The sequence below is a fragment of the Ascaphus truei genome, chromosome 3 (genome assembly GCF_040206685.1).
Source record: "Ascaphus truei isolate aAscTru1 chromosome 3, aAscTru1.hap1, whole genome shotgun sequence".
In the NCBI taxonomy this organism is placed as follows: domain Eukaryota; kingdom Metazoa; phylum Chordata; class Amphibia; order Anura; family Ascaphidae; genus Ascaphus; species Ascaphus truei.
In genome coordinates, this window is record NC_134485.1 from 105,153,465 (window position 1) to 105,173,060 (window position 19,596).

The window sequence follows — 19,596 nt, forward strand, 5'->3', positions numbered from 1 at the left end:
ATTATTTACATCAGTTATGCACGTATATGACGATTGCAGTACAGTACATGCATCGATAAGTGGGGAAAAGGTAGTGCTTCACTTTAAGTACATTTTCGCTTCACATACATGCTCCGGACCCATTGCGTATGTTAATGTGGGGTATGCCTGTATACACATTAAAATATATCAAGAGTTTTAAACAAGGCACAGGATGGAAGAATATCACAGAAACAAGTACTAGATCCAAAAGGTCATGCTTTGAAACTGGAACGTGGGAGGTTCAGGGGGGATGTTAGGAAGTACTTTTGTTATTGAAAGGATGGCGGATTCATGGGACAGCCTCCCAACAGTGGTGGTAGAGGCTAATACAATAAGGGATTAAAAAAACATCCAGTGCATACACAAGGCTATACTAAATATTAAAGAAATCAAATCATCTAAAAGTGTCTAAAGTTGCACAACAGATCAGAAATGGTCAGACTAGGTGGGTCAAGTGGTTCTTATTTGCAAAACGATTCCCATGTTATATTCAGGGACAGTACAAGGAGCTTTCAAAAGAACTATTCATCCCAAGGGCAGTACATAGGACTCGGGGGCCATCCCTTTAGGTTGGAGGGAAGGAGATTTCACCAGCAACCAAGGAAAGGGTTCTAAGGGCAGGTAAAATGTGGGATTCATTACCCATAGAGACTGTGATGGCAGATACAATAGATTTGTACAAAAAAAAAGGTTGGACATCTTTTTAGATAGGAATGGTATACAGGGATATACCAAATAAGTAAACATGGGAAGGATGTTGATCCAGGGATTCATCCGATTGGCAATTCTCGGAGTCAGGAAGGAATTTATTTTTCCCCTTATGAGAGATCATTGGATGATATGACTGGGTTTTTTTTTGTTTGCCTTCCTCTGGATCAATAAGTATAGATATAGGATAAAGTATCTGTTGTCTAAATTTAGCATAGGTTGAACTTTATGAACGTACGTCTTTTTTCAACCTCATCATCTACTATGTAACTATGTTTGTTTGGTTATTTTCAATACATTTAGTGAACCTGGAGTTTCCAGGAGCTTAACAACCCTCTAGGAGACCCCTGGTAGACTTCAGCACTGGTGCAAGCCAATCAATGAGAATACTGTTCTGCCGTTACTGACTGGCAGGGGCCAGCTTATTCAGTGTCATACTTGCAACTCTAGATGCGAATATCTACTGAAACAAGTGTTTCTAGAAGACCAGGAGAGGGAAAGGGAAGGGCTTAGGATGTGCTTCAGGCGAACCCCAGAATACGATAAGGTTAAAACTTAATTTTTGAGGCGATTGCTGCTTTAGGCGAGGCTATCCATGCTTTAAACGTGGTTTCATCTTACCACTGCGAATCACTTTATGCCCCATTACTACAAAGTGCCTAGCTATGAGCATTATACCAAAATATTTTTCCTGAGGCCACCGTGGTCATTCTGTGCAATTTAAAATGATAAAAATGTCACAAGTCTCATTAAAGGAGCACAGTCCTAAACTAAATCACTCACCTGGTACAGGGTCCTGGTAATGGTCTTTGAACCATCTGAAAAGCCCATTCACGGAAGAAAATACTTGCCCTCTGTATCGGAACCCTTCCGGTGTCACGGTCACGTACTCGACCCTTTGTTAAAAAGCATGGTTACTAATGGTACGGTCTATACCAGGGGTGAGCAAACTTCACCAAGCCCCCCCTTTCATCCGTGATATTAGTCGGGCCCCCCTGCCTGATGTAATCCAAATCACGACTTTTTTAATTAAATTGATGTAACATTTTTACAACAGGAAAACATGACAAACGTTATAGGTTTGTTTTTAAAGTAAATCAGCATAGTCTTATAAGATCATACACACTAATTTTTTTCCTCCCGCCCCACACTCTCTCCCCCTCCTCCATGCCTACCTGTGGGACAGGACGGTGATAGAGGCAGGCGGGGAGAGATGATGGTACGTGGTGGCGAGCGTCGGAGAGTTAAGCAGAGGAGCAGCCGGCAGAGGAGTTAGGAGCAGCACGGAGGCAGAACAGGACGGGGGGAGCGCGCTGTAGCAGCATAGACACTGGGAGAAAGACTTTGGGGTCCGACCACTGGGGCGCGCTCCTCCCCGGCCGTCCTGCTCTGCCTCCGTGCAACTCCTAACTCCTCTGCTTAACGCCGGTGGCCCACCGCCACGTCCCATCACCCTCCCCCCCTATCACCCCCCTGCGCCCCCCCTCCCCTACAAAATGTATATAGCCATTCTCCTCTCCTCCTCCCCCCCCCCCCCCCCACAAAAGACACGGCTCTTAATTATACAATAGGCATAATTCACAAAGCGCTGACCAGCCACTTTGGATCTCCATGAATAAGGCAGTATTTCTCTGTGTACTTAGATTGTAAGCTCTTTGGAGCAGGGACTCCATTTCCAAATGTTACTTTTATGTCTGAAGCGCTTATTCCCATTATGTGTTGTATTATTATGTCACGTGTATTACTGCTGTAAAACGCTATGTACATAGATGGCGCTTTATAAATAAAGCTATGCATCTCAATTGTATATCAGATGCAAGCACAAGCAGAAAACAAATCTGGATGATTAAGGACTAGTGATTTAAGAACAACACTTTCTCTTGATATGCATTACTTCTGCCTCTATTCATTTCCTTTGTGTAATAAACTACATCAGTGAGATTCTGGATTAGTCAAACTAAAAAACAAATTAATAATAATTATTAAAGTCTCCTGCTTCCGGTACACTGGACCAAAAAATAAATAAATATATATAGCTCTTTTGCGACATGAAAGTCATCAGCAAAACCCAATATCCAACAGAAATAGCCTTATAGATTGTACAATACCAGGGGTGGCCAACTCCAGTCCTCAAGGGCCAACAACAGGCCAGGCATTAGGATTATCCCTGCTTCAGCACAGGTGGCTCAGTTGTTCTGACTAAGCCACCTCTGCTGAAGCAGGGATATCCTAAAAACCTGACCTGTTGGTGGCCCGTGAGGACTGGAGTTGGCCACCCCATGACTATACTTACTATTAGTGTGTTTCATAAGTGGTTTGCCAATTAGAGGTTTACCCAGTTCAGCTTCCCCTCTCCCTGTGATGCAAGGTCACACAGAACTCACCTTGGTTTAGCTCGCGGCTGATACCCCAGTAAGAATTTTCCTGGAAGTTCTTTGCTGGCACAAACGTAATATGGAATGAACGTTGGCTTTTCCTTCTTCGTTTTAATTAGAAGTTCCTCTAATTTCTGATTAAAAAAATTCAATAAAAAAAAAGGAGAGGGCGAGAAAATAAAATTGTGTGAATATTCAGGGATATGGCAGACACAAAACACTACAGCGTGTGTTAAACTGCCATAACATTAGCATTATTACAACAGATCAAACCCAGCAACAGAGAATATATTTTTGTTTTCATTTCACCTCTGCTCCTCGGCACACGCACACAGATTACAGTCTGCATAAAGAAGTGGTTCGGTATCCAAATGAGGCCTGCTATTATCCTCACCCACCTTCTTTTCTCCGCAGTTGCAGTCCTGGTAGTACTTGTGGTTTAGCAGGTCCCTTGCAAAAGACGCCATAGGCTGCACAAACCGGGCAATTATTTCATCCAGATCCTCAAACTCCTGCAGTGAGAGAAGTAAACCTTCAGTCGCATGGAACAGTGGGCAAAACCAGCTAGGACACTTTACCAATTGTGCCGAGAGATTTGTAGGAACCAAATACTGACTGTGGATCAGTGGAACTACAAAACATTTTTGGGGTTGCAGCCCTTTCATCTGGTAATTACACTGCATGCTAACCATTTTCTTCACCCACCCCCACACAAAGGACAGTATATGATCAGCTTGAGAAGACTTTTCTATGGTTGAGAGTGCCTCGGCCATCACAAGGCGATATAATGAAGAAACAAGGAATAATTTGCCACGTAGTATTCTTCCCCATCACCAATGAACAAAGAACCAGAAGAAAAAACCCATCCCCTTAGGAATGAAAGTCTATGCGTGCCCTGTGTTGGACTAACCTTGCAAAGGCTCAATGTATACAAGTGTCCTCTTCCCACCATACCTCATTATTAATCCAGAGGGTGGACCCCAGACTGAAGGCATTCTCTTTGCCCTCCTCGCGTACGTCCACGTGCTGGTAGATGCTTTCGCTGATCTTCCATGTGACAGTAAGGCGGTTCTCCCCTTTGCTGCTGGGCCGGATGACGACATCTCCCTGGTCCATGGTCTCCATCATCTTCTCCGCTTGCTTGAAGTTAATGTTGTGGAAGGAGGGGTGGGCGATGACTCGCTTAATGTAAGCTGCAGTAATAATAATAATAATAAATAGCATGTTCTTGTATAGCGCTGCTAGTTGTACGTAGCGCTTTACAGAGACATTTTGCAGGCGCAGGTCCCTGCCCCGTGGAGCTTACAATCTATGTTTTTGGTGCCTGAGGCACAGGGAGATAAAGTGACTTGCCCAAGGTCACAAGGAGCCGACACCAGGAATTGAACCAGATTCCCCTGCTTCAAACTCAGTGTCAGTGTCTTTACTCACTGAGCCTCTCCTTCTCTCCTATCGTCTATCTCCAAAAAAATAATACGAACGACAGATTAACAGATCAGCTGAATTCTCATCGGCATAAAATTATGCACGATCCGTTTTAAGTCGTTTCTAATTCCTCCAATTTTTTAAGCCAAAAGTGTAACCAGGGGATAATAAAGATATCTGGTCGGCTTCCAAAAGTGATTCACTAGGTAATGATTATGAAATTTTAATAGCAGTGTGCATCATGTACTGTATGTAGTATAGTAAGTATTTGAGATAATAACATTGCTGATACTCTGAAGCCCATCCCCTAACTGAAAGCATAGTAGATTTATGGAACAGCCTTACAGAAGAGATACGAAGAGACGAATACAGAAAACATATTTCATATCTTAAAAATAGACATATACGGGTGCCTCTTAAAAGATAAAATACCAGATGTAACGAGCCTTAAGCAGCAATACACATTTCATTCATTTTTATTACAGGATTGAAACAGGGGATCTTAGAAGCCGAACCACATTAATTTCAGCTCTGGGAGGCACTTGCTTTCAGGGATACATACTTCCGTAGGGGGTGCCGGTATCTCTGTGCAGTTTAAAGTCCCCCGTCACGCGGGCAAATGACAAGCATGACGCAAGCCATTTAAATGCTGCCACAGCAGCAACAGATTCAATCTCAACCACCCCAGTGTACGTCTGCGTTGCCCCAAAAAGGTGGACAGCCATTGGTGCAGCCAAAGGGTGTGAGCCGTTTGCCGATGTTAAAGTGATGTTAAAGCTGCTCTATTTCAAACTGAAACTCACAAGCCCTTTATCCCCTGTACCCAATTTTCCAACTCTATCTGTCCATGAAATAAATGTCTGTGAATTCACGGTATAACCCTGTTCTTTTAATGTAACCATGTATTTTTCTATAACTCTGTGCCCAGGACATACTTAAAAACGAGCGGTAACTCAATGTATTACTTCCTGGAAACACATTTTTAGAAATAAATAAAAATTATGTTAGACACACAAGTTTTCCGGCTGTAGCGATACCGGCTACAAAAGGTAAGTTTTTTTGGAAGCATGGGATTCACTGGAGCTGAAATTAACACAATTGGGCTCCGGAGACCCAGCTTCAATCCTGTAATTAAAAACAAATGTAAAAAAAATAACATAAAACCTGCATTTCTGTGTTAGGCTACGCTTATAGTGCCGGCAACGCCAGGCTACGCTTATAGTGCCGGCAACGCCAGGCTGCGCTTATAGTGCCGGCAACGCCAGGCTGCGCTTATAGTGCCGGCAACGCCAGGCTGCGCTTATAGTGCCGGCAACGCCAGGCTGCGCTTATAGTGCCGGCAACGCCAGGCTGCGGTCGCTGGAAAAAATCAAATTGAGATTACTTCCAGCGTTCGCAGCAAAGCCGTCGCTTTGCTGCGTCGCGCTTACTATAAGTGCACGTGACGGTGACAATACATTTGTTTTGACGCGACGTCGCGGTCACTGTAAGTGAAGCCTTGAGGCTTTACAGTAGGATGCAAAATGGGTAGATTTGGGAACCCAAGTGGTCCCGACCCTCCATAACACCAAACTACAGTGTTTGTAGAGTGCCAACTTCAGAAAACCTCCCGTTGGCTATTAGAATACAGGACCCTTGAGCTCCTGAAAGCTTCCACCATAGCACAATCAGATAGATGTAAAAAAATAAATAATTAAATAATAATAAACTGGCTAGTTACCAGCTTATACAAGCTATGCCACAACCATACAATAGACTAGTAATGCTTCCAGGTTCACTAGGCAGATGAGGTGAAGTTAAAACACTCACTTGTACGCTGCTGCTTCTTCTTCTGCTCCTCCTCCAGCTTCTGATCTGCAGCTTCAGTGTCAAAGTCATAGAAGGTGTCTTTGGGCAGCTTCCACTCATTGTTCTTATCCATCAAGTCTGATGTACGGCAGGTCATGTCGACACTGAACTTCTCAATGTTGATCTTCATTATTCGACAATGGACAGTCATCCCAACCTAAAGAGAGGAGGGATTAGTAGTTTATGAATAGATAGTCATACCTTTAATGTCCGCTTAGTATAGTGATTATAGTCACTAGCAACAGATTACTGAGAAATGCATTACAGGAGCCTTCACACGTAAATGGTTTCCTCTTCTATAGAAGCAAGTAAAGGAGGCCAGAAAAGGGATACCTGCCTTAAACTAATGATATGACGTGTAGCTAAACTGGCTCTTTGTGTCCATAATGGCCAAGAATATCAGAAGGATATACACACACACACACACGTAAAACATAATGCAACATATGAGCAGTTATGCCCAAGCATTGCTAAAACAGATTAGGATGAACAAATATAGCAAGAGGACCAGAAAGAACTGTACCCAGAATTGGCCGTAATTATTACAAACAGTTTGGCAATGCACCATTGGTGACACACTTTAAACTGGTCCAAAAGTTTCTGTAAAGCTGTGCGTCAGGCAGTAGCCATAAATTAAATAAACTCATTACACAAATAGATGATCGTGTTTGAGAACGTGTTGACATTACTTGTGGTGAGAACTTTCTTGTAACACTTATCTGAATCCTAAAAAGTGTACATGCCTCACAGATTAAGTGCTTGATTGCAAGAACAATGCTTAAAATCCAACACACACACACAACACACACACAACACTGCCCAGATCTCACACACCTTTACTCTCTCTTCAGGACGCTTCACCACTTTGTCACTGATGAACTTGGTGGGGATGAAGCCAGTCACGCCATTGTCCAACCTGGCTTTTACACCAATAGCTTGACCGGGGCAGGATCCACTGTCAAAGTGATTCCACACCTGCAGCAGGAGAGATGTGAGCCAATGAGCTCTGGGAACATGGGAGAACTCCGACAATTAGCTTTGCTTTCCTGGGGTTTTACCTCGCTGAGCTCTGGGAAGTTATCCTGCTGGCAGAATGGACACTGCCAAAGACCAGTCTCATCGTTTCTAATAGCCTGGTCATAGCTTTCTCCTTGGGGTCGCCTGTGTGCAATCCCAGTCACATTGCAGGTTATTAGTTTGCCTGGAATTATGGAAAAAAAAAAATATACATTTTTTATTTTAAGTGCCACAATTTGTTTACTTGGGTCACAACTAAAAAAAAATAAAAAAATGTAAATATTTTTTTTTAAACCCAGCTCAGATACCTATGTAGAATGTGTCGGGTGTTTCCCTGGTCAGCACGTTGAAGATCTCCTCAGGGTTAGGTGACCGATAAGGTGTCCTGAGGTCTTTGTATCTGCAGCTGAGCTCTGCACGAATATCATACAATGTAATGTGTTTGTCACCGTACCCCTGCAGAAAAGAAGACAATTATTAATCATGCCCTACATGTCCAAAACAGCCCATCCAAAAACACATACTACCACTCGTACTTCTTTTACCACCGGACCACCTGCCTGTCCCCTTTAATACAAGCTCCCCCAATCCTCACACACAGACCTGTCTCTCAAGCTCCTCTGCAAAAGCATCCAAATCCAGGTCTTTCAGCCGCTCCGGGTTTTCAAGGATCTCCTCAAGGGCTCCTGCTGGGTTGGCATCCTCCGCTGACTCGTCATACTCCAGGGCATCTACAGCCATTTTCCGCGCCCACTCATAAGTTTCAGGGTGCACCCTAGAGCCATCCAGCACCTCGATGTATGAGTCCGTGCTAGAAGGAGCAATATGAGCAAGTAATCAGAAGGAGGGAGTGAAAGTAGAAAGATTATGTATCTGCCAAGCTAGTGCACAGTACTCAAGGGTCTGCAAACTCCACTAGAGATCAAAAGAAGACGGTGAGGAGATGGGGAGACTGACCTATCGCCAAGAGAGTTGGTGTCTATCTTAATGAAGCCAGCACAGTTGATGAAGACTTTGGGTCCCATGTGACACATTGTGACCAGCTGGGTACGGTTTTCCAGGCGAGTGTTGTTCTGCTTCAGAATCTGTCAGGCAGGGAGACATCACATTTAGTCGTGTTTTGCTTTGAGGGCCCAAAGAAAAGGAAACCGCCACATCAAGGCTAAAAGAATGCAGTTAAGAAGCAGAAACCCACAACCACATATCAAAGTGTCTTTTATTCCCCAAACAGTAGAGGACTAATAAAACCGTTTAATTATGGAACATACTCCCGCTGCAGGATTAGCAGCGGAGCATCAGCAATAGTATTAATGAGGACCAGTGATTCACCAACGTGCATTCTTTCCTCCATGAGAAGAAGGCTTCAAAACCGGTTATTCGTAGGATGTCAGATTTACCTAATGACACTACCCAGTCCCCTCCCAGTGCTACTTACCTTCAGCAGGTGGGTGCCTTTACGTGGCCCAAGACCACAGACATACTGAACAAGGGACTGCGTGTAAGGGTGAGAGATGGACCTATTCACATCCACTCCCACCTCGTTGACGCGGTTGATAAACTCAAAATACAGCGAGTTCAACAGTTCCTCTTTCAATATGTGATCCTGGCACAGAAGAGAGGGACACGTTAGATCACAGAGAGCCTCCAATTAGTACATGGAGAGTGCATAGTGCTTGAGGTACATAAATACCTGCAGTGGGTGAAATTTCAGGCACAGGATATCGTCATCAGTGCTGCAGACCTGGGAGAATTCAACCAGGGGGTCCTGGATGCGGCGAGCAATGGAAACAGCCTGACGTAGAATTGGGGGGTAATCACGAAAATCACTCTGTGGAGAAGGGTTTAGATAAGGTTAATTCAAATGCAGAATGTGCCATGTGATGGATTATTAGAGGGCAAGAGATGGCAGAGACGGTTATATCATGGAAACAACAAGCGCTCCGGCAGTGTCTTTAAGAACCAGGCAACTAGCAAGTCCCAACAAAAAGTTAACATTTTGAACTAGTGTAGTGTATATTATTACTTCCAATACCTCAAAAGGAATTAAATCAATGCTTAAATGCAATTACAATTGTAATTACAAGTACAAAAGCAATTACAATTACAATAACTGGACAGAATTACAATAACTGGACAGAACAGAAACCCTGCTATCAAAATAAATACTTTCGGTTCATTCACATTTTAGGTTATCATATCAATTGTAAATTCTAATGCTTTAAGGAGTACATAAGGTGCCATCAAATCCTAACTAGAGAACTTCTGTGAAAGCATCAGCACCTATCCCTACAATAGCAGACACAAGATCCTTATCACATCAGCACAAGCTCACCTCAGATTTCTTGCTGTTCATGTACAGGACAGAAAGTTCATTGTCCACCATCTCCACTCCGATGGTGGACATCTGCTGCCCCTGTTCAAGCTCATGAACAATGCGCTTGACATCATCTACCATCATCTGAGCATCCCTGGGACAGAGGGTGAGAGACATCATGGAGGTCAGATAGGAGACCAAACAAGAGATTAAATTCACAAAGTCACAATCACTGATACGTCAGATCTTAAAGTGCTCTGGGAAGAGAAACATTTTCAACTAAACACTTTAGAGGGAACTACTTCTAAGACTTACTAAAAACTCCAGATGAGGGAAAAAAAATTCATCCAAGCCCCATATTACATAGTTTCACATATACATTAAGAGATGCTAAACCATAAGACACATTCCAGCACCCAAGTGAGAGGTTGTAAAAGGTCTTTGCGCCCTGGACGGTGTTTCTTATGGCAGGGGAGCGCAAACTTTCTGCGCTGCGCCCCCGTCAGCTTTCCCCCAGTGTCGCGACCCCCTTTACCTTTAATCCGGCGTCAAATACGCCGCGTTGCCCGAAGCCAGCTGAATTCAGGTGAGGTAGAGGCCACGTGCTGAAGAGCGTGGGGCCTTTGTAACTGCCACACCCCACAGTTTGTGCACACGTCTTATGGCATACAACAGACAGAAAAGTCCCACTGCTACAGCCAATATATCAAATTACTTGGTACTTTACCATCTGTAGTAACAGTAATGTAGCACGTAATCCGTTACATTGGATGTAGCAGTGGGGCTTTACTGTCTGTTGTATGCCGTAACACACACCTTCCATATATTGTTGTATTAATTAGGTACTGTCCCAGTAGCACTCCAATTGATACAAACGTCCGTCTGTCATGCAGTGAGTTTGGGTTTTGAACCTGCTAAAATGTGACCTATGGCATAGCAACGCTTAGCAAATATGGACCCGGATACTTCTACTTCAACTAAATGGAAGGCACGAAGTATGGGACACGGGTAATGAGAAGTGGGTATTTTCAGTGCATTCCAGCTGCTGCATCCTTACCGGTTTTCACTGGAAATAGCCACAACATGAGGTTTCTTGCTCACTAAAAATTTCTTCAGTGTTTCCATATCGCGAACCTGAAACATAGAAGAAAAAGATGCGTAATAGTAGTACACAATTGCTGGTCAGTACTTTACCTTGCTGAACAAATGATTTGTTTTGAAAGACAAGCTACATTTTAGTCTGATGAGGCCTCAACCAATGTGTACAACATACAGATAAGCAAAGGTGGCAGGCCACTAAACCGAGCAGCTCTCACCTTGCGCTCCCGCTCCTCTTCCCGCCAGGCGTTCTTCCTATTGGTGAAGTATGGTAGACGCAGAAAGTCTGTGACTTCACCCTCACCATTAATCAAGGCACAGAACACAGGGTGATCCCTGGAAAACAATGGTAAAACCAGCATTAGGTCTATAAAGTGCTTCTCAGGCCAATCACTTACTCCCCAATTAAAACATTTGGGGGGGGGGGGGGGGGAGGGGGAGGGTACCGACTTGGTTGCCCAGGGTTGTTAAAGATTTGTTGGGTGACCGTCTGCAGCAAAGTCAACCCCCTCCCCCCAATCAGAGTATGAAGAGAGAGTAAGGAATGGCCATAGTGTGAGGTGGAAGTCGTGTGTGTACAGGGTTACAGATACTCAACGCTCAGTGACAGAGGAAAATAGGGGGGGCTCAGGAGAAAGACGGGACGCCGGTAGATGGAGATACAGAAAGAAGAAAGACAGAAGAGGGTAAATAGAAGGTGATTGGGAAAAAGCAAGAAGGAAAATAGTAGACAGGGAAAGAGGAGCAGGAAAACTTATTTAGCAGTCTCTACATTGTACAAGACTAAAAATCATACATCTTATTAAGAGACTGAACCGGCAGCTTTGGGAAGGGACAAGGTCTTTTCACACCTCTCTGCAGGCCTACCTGGCAGAGGAGAAGGCGATGCCCAGGACACGGATCCCTTTCCCCTGGTTATCCTCCATGAAGTCATCATCTTCCTCCACCTGCTGGTCAGGGCGGTACGGGGCAACCTTCAGCCAGTTGTAGAGTTTACGACTGCAGCTCTGAAAAGAAACCAACACGATCAATGGTAAGAGTGGGAAAACTCCTCACAAGTGCATTTCAGCATGGAGTTTATGCTCACATTGAGAGGAAATTCAAATACATTTGCAAAGTAAAACAGTACCATAGGCAACACAAGCCTTAACCTGGTGAGCATTACAACATACAAGAGCCACAACACACCCGCCAATATTGCACATTTTTAGAAAGTTTTATAGACAAAAGCTCCGACACTGAAAAAGGTTACATTTGACCCAGAACTAGTCGGATGTGACTTATATTTCCGTCTTTCTAACAGTATTGGTATGCTGTGCAGACCTTAGTCTTGCGTGTTGAATTTGAATGACAAACATCTGTATGAGCCCCTCTCAATTTCACTTTCTGCGGTGCGCAATGCAGCGCTTTCCCCAGCAGTGATATTGCATGTCGGAGATAAGCAGCAACAACTCGTACCGCTGGACGTTTGCCTTGCTGGTGGGGATTCTCACCTTGGTTATAAAGTCCTTGGCCTCCATGAGGAGTTTGCTTTTAAGCTCTTTGCCCATCTGCGGGTAGAGGAACTGCTTCAGGGACCGCTCAATGGCCAGTGTGCGCTGTCTGTTCCACTCCTGTACCTGGTGACTGAACTCATCCCTGTAATAGAACTGTTTGATCTCTTCGAAATAGGTCTGGTCGGCGCCAAAACTATGAGGAAAGGAGAACAAAAAACAGTTGTCACCATGGCCAGACTATTTAATAGATGTCGACTGGAAAGAGGCTCTGAAACAGGGACTTTATCAAACCTGCGACTGCCCTTCCTCCCTTTGCCTCCCACGGCCCAAGAGTACCCGCTTCTGAATAACGGAGTTGAGTGGGCTGCTCTCTGAAAAAGCTATAAACTATTTTATTAACTTATCCTGTGAGAAATTACATGAGTGTTTCGTGTGTGTGCGTGTTACAAACTTGGCCAGATTCGATTTATTGAAGGATATTTTTGTCCTAGGCATTTACTGCTGACCAATATGACGACTGCATTAAAATGTCTGGCTGCGGAAGAGCTGCCCTACACAGAATAAGTACTCCCTGGCTCTGCATGGTAACTCACGCTGAGGTATGTTGTTGGATTAGGAGCAGCGGACAGACAGAAAACAAACCGATATGGCACCTAAGCCAATCTAGGTTACACATGTCAACTAGTGCCTACTCAAGAATACTAACAGTCTACGGCAGGGGAGCGCAATCTTTTTCCCCTGCGCCCCCCTGCCGGCTGTCCTTTTCTCCGCGCCCCCCACCCCCTTACCTTGTTTCTGGGGTTCTGGACGACATATGTTGCCATGGCGACATCTCCAGAAGCCGCCTGAGCCAATGTAAGTGAAGTTTACAGAGGCCTTCGCCGCTTCCCCGGCATTAAACGCAAGTGCCTTCGGGAAGCGCGCGGCTCCTCTGTAAACCCCCCGCCGCCCCGCAGAGAATCTCCCGCCCCTCAGTTTGCGCACTCCTGGTCTAAGGTAACCATTTTTAGTTTTGACCTTCATACAGAGAGCAAGCTCGAGTCAAGATTTCACACTGCCTTTCTGGAGGGAAGGCCTATGGATAATTTGATGAGTCCTTACCATAAATGGACAGGTTATACCCAGCCCTGACCTCTTACGTTTTGAGAGCCCTTGGATGGCGCTGTGCCGAGGTGCCCTCTCCTCTCTCCCATGCATTAAACCCTGAAGACCTCAATGTCATTTACAAGCATTGCTTTGCACTGAATGGACAAAATAATGTTCAAGCATGAAAGTCGTCTACACAAGGCAGCCATACAGGAGTGAATTGAATCTGTCATTTAACATACTCCCTCTAAGTAAAAATGGAACTTGATACTGTCCGCTATTTTAATAGCACAGAATGCACCCCCAGCTTACCCCTCCGCATCTTTCATGTCGATGCAGATGTCCATGGTGATGAGTCCTTCCTCCTCTGCATTGCACATCTTGAGGAACTGCTCATCACGCAGCTCCTTGACAAGCTTATTCTTCAGATACTTGAAGGCATATGCGTAATGTGCTTCATCAACTTCCTGCAAGTGGGCGAGTGGAAACTGCGGTCAAAGCTAGGAGCAAAATAATTGCGCATCCCTCTAACACTAAACGCAGCAGACATTTTCAGAACCAATATAAACAAGAAAAAAGTGTAAGTAGAATCCCCCCTTTGAAAGCATAACATGACTGAAATACATTTGTTGTTATGGCCACTTGGCACATGGAAAAAGTGCTTCTTGGATGCGGTTGCCCAATACAAATGTGGGCAAGTCATTGAAGATCTCCAACGCTCAACAACACAAGTGGAAAATTGGGAGTGACTGATGGTATCAAGACCACGTCTGCTGAATAACCGCTTTGGAAGTTGAGTTGTCAATCAATCACGTCTCTGGTGGCTGAAGCACTGATTGACATGTTCAAAGCTGTTCTTTCGGCAGCCATCCGTCTTTCCTGCACTGGCCCCATGCCGAGAATGAACAGGACATTCCCTTGCAAAAAAATTGATGGAAGAGGTGGGCCATGTCTGATGATTATTTGCGATAGCTCAAGTGAAATGTTACTATACAGAAACAGGGTGTTAGAGCAGGGGTGCGAAAACAGGGGGGGGGGGGGAGGAGAGGGTGGCGCGCAAGATTTTTCAGGGGGGGGGGGGGGGGGGGGGTTCGCAGTTGTTTGCAGAGGTCCTGAACTCTTCCACAAGGCATTTAAATTAAATGCCGGGGCATCGCATGAGGCCTCTGCAACGCGTCGCCATGGCAACATGGCGTCATTCGACGCCGGAGACAAGGTAAGGGAGACGAGCGCGCAGCGGGGAAAGATTGCGCACCCCTGTAGTTAGAACATGAACAGACCTTCTGAAACAGACCAGTTATGAGACCCGTACCTTTTTGCCCTTTTTGGTTGGAGCGACGTTAATCTTTCCCCTCTCCTGAAACGTCTGTCTCAGAACCTGCCTGACCAGGGGTTCCCTGGCAATCTGCAGGGCTACCATGTATCGGGCACCTTCCAGCACTGCCTCCGCGGTACCGAACTGACTGCAATTACAAATAAAGCAGGGAAAGGCGATCACTCGCACTCCTTCTGATCATTGTGCATCGGTCCATTTACCCCTCCTTTTAAATTTCACAAAACCAGAAACAACCAATTTCAAGGATAAATAACTGGGTGAATTCCCTGTAATACTTTTCTTTATTTTTTTATTGTTAATACTGAATCAGCATAGAATTGGAACAGCATGTATACAACTCCTCATACACTTTATAAAAGTTAGAGTGCCTAAACATACACTTCATTTTTTACGTACACACACACACACACACACACACACCATATTGTAGTATCCTGTATTTTAATATCTCTACTCTAATTCTGTAAATATTAGTATAAACAAATAAAACCTTTATTAGCATCGTTCTGGCCGGCATATTCTCCCTGCTTTAAAACAATGGTAGATGATGGGCAGCACTACCAGAAGAATCCAGCTCCCAGTTTGACTGGAAAAGCAGGAAAAAAGCGCACCCTCCAAAATTGCAATAAGGTCTGGTTTATTGCAGGCTAGGCAAACAGTAACAGGACTATACAAATGCACCTACGCGTTTCGTGCACAGGGCACTTTATCAAGGTGACAAGATAGTACAAATGCTGCCTATTTATACTTACCTGAATTGTCCATCGGGTGTGACGTCATCAACCAGCGTCTGCATAGAGTCGTGTATGTCAACATCTCAATGATGTTATCATTTTGGGTCATTTTTATATGTTTGAGGACATGCATTTAGCTATATGTTTGTTATATAAACTATAAGTTAATTACCATCTTTATAGTGGACATATAATTATCTATTTACCACTTTCTGCATATTCCTCTATATTAATAATGTGTTCTTCTTTGAACTACAAGGAATTTACTTTTGTCTGAGTTTATGTTGTATAAGCATTTAATGTAATAAGATTTATTAGTTATTACTAACATCTAATATGAGTAATCATAAGTATACACTAAAAATTGATTATTTAATAATGGAAGGTTATTTTTTCCTTTCTGTGTTTGCTTAACTCGGGCAAATTGCTGCATAAGCAAGATCAACTCCGTTTTAAAATCGTGTATTTACATACTATTGTGTGTGTTCATGTGTGTGTTTTAAATAAAGTTTGTTTTAGAAAAAAAAGTTAGAAATGGTATACCACCTGACTTGACCAGCCTATGGCTGTGTACGTTGCGTCACCGCGACTCTATGCAGACGCTGGTTGATGACGTCACACCCGATAGTGCGATGGACAATTCAGGTAAGTATAAATAGGCAGCATTTGTACTATCTTGTCACCTTGATAAAGTGCCCTGTGCACGAAACGCGTAGGTGCGTCCGTGTAGTCCTGTTACTGTTTGCCTAGGCTGCAATAAACCAGACCTTATTGCAATTTTGGAGGGTGCGCTTTTTTCCTGCTTTTCCGGTCAAGCTTGGAGCTGGATTCTTCTGGCAGTGCTGCCCATCATCTACCATTGTTTTACTGCACTTACCTCTGGATGCACTGCACGCCCTTGATGTCTGGAACGTCCATAGAAGCACACAGGTAAAGGGCCGCAGTGCCCTGTCATATATACATATAGACACCTGTGCTACTTTATTTCTTGATTTGCTTATTTGGTTGGGTGTTTATGATTGTGTTTAATCTGTGGTGGTCAAGTGGACTCCACTAGACACAAATCCCTACCTATTGCACATTCATTCAATCTTCGTGGACATCCCATTGTCATCTGGATAACTATTACATGCTATATATGGAATTCTTTCTGATTGTTGAAGCATCACACTTTTTTATACTTTGTTCTCCCTGCATTTCACTGCAGTTTCTTCTAGAAGAGATGGGGTGAAATCTGTGGCACTGACCTGCACACGTAATCTTTAGCCAGCTCTAGGGGCTCTGCTGGGAACTGCTCAGTCTCGTGCCGCTGGTAACTGTCTCGCAGGTTCTCACCAAACTGCTCCGGTGTCAAACCAAATTTCTTTGCCAGCCCATCTGCCAAGGGAAAGAATGAGACGGGCCTTTCATTTACACACAGAAGTGCTGCTGCCAATGCTGGATACTAAACAGGAAGAAACTCATCATTGAAACATGAACAGGATAGCTAAATAGCACTTTCATGGGGTTTAAATCTTGGATAGAACACAGTGCTGTGTTCAGAGGTTACACATTTAAAAAAGGAAGATAACCCAATTTTAAAGTGGCGTATATCCGGTTGTTTTTTGTAAGAAAAGAGGCAAACTCACCAAGGCCGGCAGACTGGCAGATTACATACATATCCCTACGCGAAGCTTGCTTCAACTCTGGCCCCTTTTGCTCTTCATCTTGTTCTGCAGCCTCTTCACCTGCAGAGTAAAATAGATCATAAGACCTAACAGAACATGCAATAGCTGGCATACAGCAACATTTCAGCCAATGATTGGCCGACACATCAGGGTCATAAGAACACACAAACATACATACACAGTGAACAACCAAAGCGGGGTAAGTTATATTTATATAAGCGTATATATATGGGGGGGGGGGGGGGGGGGTTTCTTGTGGTTGTTTTTTACCCTGGAGGCCAAACATTGGCCGGAACTCTGGCTATTCAGTAAAATGCTAACATGATACTTTGATTATTCATGTACTACATGGAGATCTTATTTTTCCCAACTGGCTGTATTGTCCTTCTCTGGAGCACCCAGGCAGCCTTATTTATTTATTGCCGTGTCACTTGGTGCGCACACCTCTTGCATTTTTCCATTGTTTGCCACAAAATGGTTTAGGTATTGGTCGCCTGACAATGTCTTAGTGACCAGTTCAGAGTACCTAACTCTAGCATTATAAGAGACCAAGCCAAACTACTGTGAAGAGTAACAGTGCATTACCCCCCCCCAGCGTTTGGAGAAAAAAACAGCACGTCTCCAACTTTTAAACCCTTACTATGATAGAATTTTGTTTCTGTGAGTAAACTGCAGTTTTATAAACTTGAACAATAGTTCTCTTCGGAGTGGAAAAGGATAAAAAGCTCTCTGCATATAGCAAACAGCAACAGCATTTTGCTTCACCAAAATGATCTTTGAAGATTACAGTCTGTGACAGGTATGCACAGGCATGTTCTAACAGTGTAATTTCTATGGGATCAGAGATATGTTCAGCGATGCAAACCTTCCTCCTCTCCCTCCTCCTGGATGCGTTTGAGCTTCTTCTGGCTGGATTTGGCTGCGTTCTGCATCTTGGGGATGTCCCGGCCGTAGTACAGCAAGAAGTGGTTGTACACATCTCTCAGCTCTTCCATCGACCTCACATCCTTCAGCCTGTCAAGTGAACAAGGACAATTTGTAACCAATGGCAGCCAGGTGACTCTATAGGCTACAAGAACAATTAATGCAATGTCATTATGCATCTATTATTGGCCATTTCTTTATGTCAAAGCCCAGAAACGAACAATGTACTGTTTAAATACTATGTAAATGTTTGTGACAGTAGAATATTCATCTAGCAGGATAAAACAAATCCTTATGAAAACTAGGTACTGTCCTCAAACCTAGATCAGTGACACCTTAACTACAGAAGCCCGTAGCTGTATAAAACAGTAAATGTATATGTTTTTTTCAGTTTTAGAGCACTGCTTGATATATTGAAAAAAGCAACAGGATTCATTATACATGTGGAGTGGCCATTCTGCATTTTCCTGACGCCTGTTAACAACAAAGAAGCCAAGTGTTACCTATCCATGTCTGTGGTATCCAAGGGTCTTATCCCATCAGCTAAGGGCTTGTCGGGATCTGCAGAGATCTGCTCATATTGATAAGCCTGCATTTTCTGGAAGAGCCGCATCAGATTCTGCTTTCGCAACTTCAGTTGGGTCCACTGAGGGAGAGAGGACAAAAGCACAACAAATTATAAATGACATTTTAATCAAGGACAGTAATCCAGAACGAGGGACAAAGTGAAGGCGAGGGTGATTACCTTCTCATCCCACTGCCAGACACGCCACAAGTCATTGATGTTTAGCTCTGGTTCCACATACTCCTTTCTGTAGAATGCAATAAAGGGGACCTTGGAAAAGAACAGAGACAAATCAACCTCATCCAGCAACAAAGCCTCCCCCTTCATTGTATTGTATTGTATGTCTTTATTTATATAGCGCCAAAAGTGTACTCAGCAATTCACAAAGAATACAGTACAGAGAATTATAATAATACAATAAGTGCAGCAAAATCAGACAACAGAAAAGGAAATCCCTGCCCCGAAGAGCTTACAATCTAAGAGGTAGGTTGGGAGACTTACAGAGACAGTAGGTGAGGGAATAAGTGCTGTAGATGGCAGTGCTTGGTCACAACGGGTGGTAGGAGTGACTGAGTGTGGGACAGTAACCATGAGTGCAGGCTGTTGGGATGCTTGATTTGTGCGGCAAGTTTTAAGGTTAGTCAAATAACTTAAGGGTTAACACACTTTACAGGGGAAGAGATGGCAGGGAGGCATGGGTGAAATCAGGTGTGTATGTCTGGCTTCAGGCTTAGGGGAGATCCCCAGCAGCAGGAAGGAGTATTAGTACCATCCCATTAGTACCTTTTTAATCATAGACAAGGTTAAGTATAGTTGGCCCTTTTGTAGACATGGTTCCATAATGCAGGAGGGGGAAGGATCCTGGGAGTTGTAGTCCCATTTCTATCTTGTCCTGCATTGCATCAGGTGGACTACAACTCCCAGAAGCCCCTGCACTGGTGGAAAGGGAACACGATTGTCAGAGAAGGTTGGCGGGACGTCT

At 44.0% G+C, this 19,596-nt stretch overlaps 1 protein-coding gene across 2 annotated transcripts in view; it reads right to left on the bottom strand.

Moving 5' to 3' along the window:
• Positions 1-19,596, bottom strand: part of SUPT6H (SPT6 homolog, histone chaperone and transcription elongation factor) — a 49,884-nt gene that overhangs the window by 4,843 nt on the left and 25,445 nt on the right. For both annotated transcript variants that reach the window (XM_075589256.1, XM_075589255.1), the window contains exons 10-33: positions 18,795-18,884; positions 18,553-18,695; positions 17,991-18,139; positions 17,087-17,185; positions 16,706-16,835; positions 14,701-14,851; positions 13,701-13,855; positions 12,300-12,495; positions 11,674-11,813; positions 11,025-11,142; positions 10,766-10,842; positions 9,727-9,862; positions 9,085-9,222; positions 8,830-8,997; positions 8,352-8,479; positions 7,998-8,205; positions 7,703-7,850; positions 7,436-7,578; positions 7,212-7,352; positions 6,339-6,534; positions 4,059-4,297; positions 3,503-3,616; positions 3,114-3,238; positions 1,513-1,625 (exon numbers count right to left, since the gene is read on the bottom strand). In XM_075589256.1, the coding sequence (XP_075445371.1) occupies positions 1,513-1,625; positions 3,114-3,238; positions 3,503-3,616; positions 4,059-4,297; positions 6,339-6,534; positions 7,212-7,352; positions 7,436-7,578; positions 7,703-7,850; positions 7,998-8,205; positions 8,352-8,479; positions 8,830-8,997; positions 9,085-9,222; positions 9,727-9,862; positions 10,766-10,842; positions 11,025-11,142; positions 11,674-11,813; positions 12,300-12,495; positions 13,701-13,855; positions 14,701-14,851; positions 16,706-16,835; positions 17,087-17,185; positions 17,991-18,139; positions 18,553-18,695; positions 18,795-18,884 (3,445 nt within the window). The remainder of the gene's footprint in view (positions 1-1,512; positions 1,626-3,113; positions 3,239-3,502; positions 3,617-4,058; positions 4,298-6,338; positions 6,535-7,211; positions 7,353-7,435; positions 7,579-7,702; positions 7,851-7,997; positions 8,206-8,351; positions 8,480-8,829; positions 8,998-9,084; positions 9,223-9,726; positions 9,863-10,765; positions 10,843-11,024; positions 11,143-11,673; positions 11,814-12,299; positions 12,496-13,700; positions 13,856-14,700; positions 14,852-16,705; positions 16,836-17,086; positions 17,186-17,990; positions 18,140-18,552; positions 18,696-18,794; positions 18,885-19,596) is intronic.